The 6,000-nt window shown below is 41.8% G+C and overlaps 1 protein-coding gene across 1 annotated transcript in view; it reads left to right on the top strand.

Moving 5' to 3' along the window:
* Positions 1–2,912: 2,912 nt before the first annotated feature.
* The window catches only part of PLCG2 (phospholipase C gamma 2), a 70,419-nt gene continuing 67,331 nt past the window's right edge, over positions 2,913–6,000 (top strand). Inside the window, exon 1 of the mRNA XM_063312807.1 lies at positions 2,913–3,137. Within this exon, the coding sequence (XP_063168877.1) occupies positions 2,942–3,137 (196 nt within the window). The 5' untranslated portion in view covers positions 2,913–2,941. The remainder of the gene's footprint in view (positions 3,138–6,000) is intronic.

Below are 6,000 nucleotides of genomic sequence, written 5' to 3'. Positions count from 1 at the left end.
TTTTGCTGAGGTTGACTTGTCTGTGATGGCTCAAGATTTATTGGCTTCTGTGACAACCATGAGCTTGTCTCAAATTTTTATTTAGTCTGACTCATGTTGCTGGGCGTACACTTGATTTGTGTTTTGTGGTCTCAGCCTACTGTTGGTTTGGGTTTTCATCAGAGCCCTGCGTGGTTGAGGGACCTCTTTCATTCTTGGAATTTGATGAACTTGAACGAAGATCTTCTGGCTAACATGCTTGGTAGTCTTGTTGGTGCCTGGAAATAAGGAAATGGGGGGATAAAGTCTACACTCCAAGCCTGAATATTCTGTTCCAAACCATAACACACAGCCATCTCCTTGGTCTTTTGAAGAAATAGGGCTAAAAGCTATAAATAATGTCTGGAAGGCAAGTGGTTGAAGAGTAGGTGAAGGTAACCAAGTATAGGCCATGGCCCATTTTAGGGCAGTGAAGTTGGGGACAAAAACATATTTCTTTCTTGCCCAGGCATCTGCTCCAGGTTGGCTAGTAGACCTGTTGTAGTTGTAGGAGATACGTTGTATTCTAGTAAATGGCATCTTCATTGGTCCTTAAGGCTCAGTCTGCTAATCATTTTGCAAGTAAAACGGCTTATAAATGCCTGCATTTAAGGTAAGGAAGATGGTAATTACAATGCTTTCTCAAACTCTAATACCAAGTTTGGTATACCAATATCAAGTTTGGTCCTTTCCCATCCTGACTAGTTAAAAATGCCAGGGTTTCCTCTTTGGGTTTGTGTAGTGTAGTGGTTAGGGTGCTGGACTAAGCCAGGATAAAATAAAAGGAGATCCCCATATAAACGCCTTGATTTCATGAGAGAAAGGAAGGCTATAAATCTAACAAATAAATAAAAGAAATAACTCTTCATTGAGTGTGCAGTAACCACGATTGAAAGAAGCTGTGCCAAAGGAACACATGGAAAGGGCAATCATATTTGGACTTGGGTGTTGTAAATAATTCTAAGAAGTACAATATCTTAGCATCTTTCCTTGTTTGAATGGCTTCAGAAGGGTTCTAAAACCTGATTAAAAATTAATTCTGCCATTTTAGGCATTTGCTGCACTTAAGCTGAGAGCATTATATATTGGCTTGCTTAATTTTTGTCACTTGTGTTGGTTTTTTATCAGAAAAGCAGGGTACAAATCAAACTAACAAAGGCAAATTAGTGTTGATTCTGTTGGGGGAATGAGTTGGAGGAGAAACTTAACCAGCATGATAAATAAGCTTCTTACTTCTCCCATACAGTGCTCAGCGCACCATGTGTACATGGTGTAAGTAATTCTTGTGAAGAATTCTAAAGAACCATCCTTAACTGTGATCTTCATCTTGTTGGTGGGGTATCTTAAGGACTGGGTGATACTTCAGAACTGGAAGGAAAAAGGTGCTGTGAAAGACTGGTAAGGCACACATGTAGAAGCTGTCTGCAATCTCTTAAACCAGACACCTCTTTTTCAGCTGCATGATCCAAGGGAAAGACATAGCTGCTTTAAGGAGCTGCAGACAGTGCTGTGTGAGCACTCTACCATACTTCAGTGAAGCCAATTTTGCCTTTGACTTGGAAGCACTACAAGTCCTACTCCCGTCTGTAATTCGTGGCTTCGTGACAGGTGGAGAGTTGAGGCAAGAACTTTGGCTGAGAGTTCAAAATGTCCCACTTCGTTAAGTAAAACTCACTCTGAGTGAGCTTCCGTAGGACCACAGTCATTCTTCTCTTGACTTGCTGCAGACATTTTGATGCAGAAACCGCTGCCGAGCCAGGCCACCTGGAAGAGATACCTATTTGAGAGAGGGGAGCTAAAATATTACGGACAATTAGTTTCTTCAATTACTAATTGATGAGTTAGAGGCATTTCTATGTTGTTTTCTGTAAATTAGAACCATGGAATTATGGAGTTGGATGGAACCACAAGGATGATCAGTCTCCTGAAAAGTGCAGGAAAGCCATTGTAACCATCCTCGAGAGGTGGCTGTCCAGACTTTTCTTAAAAGTCTCCAGAGATGGAGAATCCACGACCTCCACAGGTAGACTGTTCTACTGTGGATGGATCAAACTATCAAGAAGTCTTTCCTTAAATTTAAATGAATCTAGATAGCTACAACTGAATCTAGATAGCTACAACTGACACCTGTTACCAGCTGATACCTGTTTCTGTGGCAATGGAGAAGAGTTCTCACCTATTATACAGTACCTATGATACCCTTTTATGTAGCTGAACTTTAATACCATCGTTCTCCCCACCTCCATGTTCTCTCCAGATTGAACATCACAGGTTCCATGTCCTCATAGGGCATGTCCTGAAATCCCAGGATCATATTTTTTTGGCCTTTTCTGAACCTCTTCTACCCTGTCAGTATCCTTCTGGAAATGGGGTGCTCAGAATAGTACAGAGTTTTCCATTTTGATCTCACCAGTGCAGAGAAGAGGAGCTTAAGAACTTTGTCTTTGACGCAGTGCTTCTTCAAATTCATTCCAGGATTGTGTTAGCTGTTCTAGCAGCTGTCTCACACTGCTGGCTCATGTTCAGCTTGTCAGTGACCAGGCTGCTTCTCTTTCACCCTAGGCCTTGTTAATCAGCATTATAATTATTTTATGTAAGCTAGTAGTTTGCTCACTACTGCTTCTACAGCAGCAACACCGACAGGTATTGGTGCGTTGTGTGTGTTTTTGTTTTCTGTACCACTGAATTTGGATAAAACTATTTGTTGAAGTAACCAGGGACTAACGGAGACCTGTGTACCTTGACCTCAGAAGCAGTTGGTTCATGCTAGCCGAGTTTCACTTCTTGAAATCCTTTTGTCTTTAAAAGGAAACTACAGCAAAATCATTTTTTAACAAAAGAGGGCCAGGTTTAAAATAATACATCTCTGTTCCTCCCCGCTTCCCTTCCAGCCTTCTGAAGACCTGCTCTCTTCAACCTGAAAATGTTCAGCAGAAGTACTGAGTGTGGACAGCTCCCAGAATATGAGAAGAGTCAGATCAAGAGGACGTTGGAGCTGGGGACTGTTATGACCGTGTACAGCCTCAAAAGAAGTAATCCAGAGAGGAGAACAATTCAGGTCATTATGGAAACCAGGCAGGTAGCCTGGAGTAAAACAGCGGACAAGATAGAAGGATTTTGTGAGTATCTGCTTAATGGCATCATTGCAAATATTGGAATTGATCACTTGCAAGCATTCTTGGAAATGATGAGGGGAGGACACTACAGGTAGTCTTCGCTTAACAACCATTTGTTTTGTGACAGTTCAGATTTACGACGGTGCTGGAAAAAACTACTTACGGCTGGTCCTCACACTTATGACCATAGCAGCGTCCCCCTGGTTGTGTGATCACAACTTTGGCCTGGTTCGTATTTATGACCGTCACAGCGTCCCATGGTCACTTGGTTGCCATTTTCAACCTTCCCAGCTGGCTTCTGGCAAGCAAAATCAATGGGGAACTGTGTGGTTTGCTTAATGACCACATGGTTCGCTTGACGACTGTCACAAAAATGGTCATAAAATCAGTTCAGATTCACTTAATGACTGTTTCGCTTAGCAACTGAAATTCTGGTCCCAATTGTGGTAGTTAAGCAAGGATTGCCTGTAGATGTTACTACTGTGGTCTCCAGCTTCATGCTCCTAATCTACCTGTCCTTTAGCATAGAGGTATGGTATCAGGTAGCAAGAAAGTGAATTTCCCCCAAGATTTGGTCTCTCATCATACATCTGTTTTCAGAATTGACACTGCTCCGCATTTGTGGCTTTAATGACATACAGAGAAATTCTGTGTTCGTGCTTCTGTGGGTTCCAAAGCACCTCTTCTGAATCAAATTGAAAACACTGTGCAGCTCTAATAAAGAATAGACTGAAATACTGTCTGTTCATGTTAGTGTGATGAAAAGGAGTTATGAAAAAATGGCTTAATGCGCTGGTTCAGCCCAGCTGTTGCACCATGCCGTGGTTAAGTAGGTTTATCCATGGTTTGGGTGAAATCTAAGTTAGAGTCGTTTGCACGAGTTGGGCGGTGAAGAAATACGATAAATAAAATTGAGAAATCATAACTACCCCCAAAATTGCATATCTTGGGGGATTGTGATTTACTCAGTCAAACGGGGGTTGCACAATCCATAGCTGAGAGAGAGAGGTACAAACCAGGCCTGAAAGAGGAAAATAGGAAATGGAAAAAAGAAGGGAGGTTAAATCATAGTTCTCCTGGAGTTCATTTGGAAGTTCAGATCGTAGTTTGGCTTTTAAATCATGGCTATTGCAATTCATAGTTTAGGGTGGCATCTGAATGGAGCTGATTCATTGCTTCTCTTGCTACTAAGATATTTGTGCCAAGTTTTGAGGCTGTAGATTAATAAAACCAGTTGTGTATTTGTTAAACATATGTAGTAGTAAGCTTTACTAAGTGAAGCTGTCCATTTACATTTTTGGCGTTCAACGCAGCACATAGTTCATAAAGGAAGCCTGTGCTATTAAAACTTCCTTTAGTTGGTGAGAATAATTGTTAATCAGCGGCTGTAGATGTCAAACATAATTTTGCATCTGTGTCTTAGTTCTACTATATGAACTGGAAAGGAGATAGAGCAGAAAGCAGTGAAGAACTTCCTTTTTCACAATTACTAGCACAGTTGTTAACATCTCAGTAAGATCAGAATACAGACACGCTGATAAGATGTTCACCGTATTTGCACAGATGTCTCAGAAGCAGGTAAGATTTCTTTATAGCTGGCTTGCTCGTCCATCCGTCCATCCCATTCAATTTTTAACCTGCCACAATGGCATGGAAGTGTGTTAACTGGGGACTAGAGGTTCTGTCCAGTGTGTTTTTAAAACGGTAGCTGAAGAATTATGCATTGCAGGTAGTCCTCTGCTTACATCCATTCATTCAGTGACCATTCAGAGTCATGGTGGCGCTGAAAAAATGGACGTGAGACTGATTCTCGAAGTTCTGGCCATTTTAGCACCCCTGCGGTCATGTGATCATGAGCCAGGCACTCCGATGCCTGGCTTGTAATTACGGTGTCGCAGAGAGCCGCAGTCACGTGATTGCCACTTGTGACTTTCCCTGCTGACTTCCCACAAGCAAAGTCAATGGGGAAGCCAGCAGGGAAGGCTGCACGTTGCTCCAGTAAATCCCCCTGGCTCTCCTGTGCTTGCGCCACACCACCCGTCAGCCTTCCTGCACTTGCACTGCACCATGCCCTCCACCCCATGGCCTTCCTGCACTTGGGTGGTGGTGCAGCATCCTGCTCCACCAGCCTCTCCCAACTCATGCGCGGCCTGTGCAGAGTGTCCCAGGACTTTGCCCACCCTTGCGCTCCTTACCTGGGATTCCTGCCGCTTAGTGACTGGCACGGGGTAACAACAGCAACCAGGACTGCTAGGATTGTTGTCGCTAAGTGATGCAGTCACTGGACATCACACTTTCAGACCACATCGCTTAAAGACGGCAATCCCAGTCCCAATTGCCGTCATAACCCGAGGACTACCTTTACCATTTCTAAATGAAAATCTTTCTTTTTGAGTCAAATGGACTGCAATTTAAGTGGATCCCAAGAAGGCATTTCATGTTGAACCAGAACTTTTTTTTTTTTTTTTTTAATTTCATGAGCGAGCAGGAAGGTAGAATTTCCTTGGTTTCATGTACAACTGTAGCTTAAAATGACTTTTTTTCAGCGTTAACATACTAGTAAGAATGAAATTCCTTTTGCAGATGTGCTTATGGTCATTCTTTAAAGATAGCTGTTTTGAAACTAGTATTATATATGTTATGTTGCAAGAACTTTGTTAACTTCTCTGGTAGGAAAAAAAATATTGTGTGTTTGGGAAAAGTATTTATTTATTTATTTATTACTTTCATTGTTTTGAATTTTTCTAGAATGCATGTAGAAAAATGTATGGCTTTATGTTTTTATCCTGTGTACTTTATCCATGTAAATCTATTGGAAATTGTTGGCTTTCAATTAGGTAATTTCAAATTATTAGAAGTAAAAGCT

This window comes from Candoia aspera, chromosome 11 (assembly GCF_035149785.1).
Source record: "Candoia aspera isolate rCanAsp1 chromosome 11, rCanAsp1.hap2, whole genome shotgun sequence".
Classification (NCBI taxonomy): domain Eukaryota; kingdom Metazoa; phylum Chordata; class Lepidosauria; order Squamata; family Boidae; genus Candoia; species Candoia aspera.
This window is presented reverse-complemented; position numbering and strand designations above follow the sequence as displayed.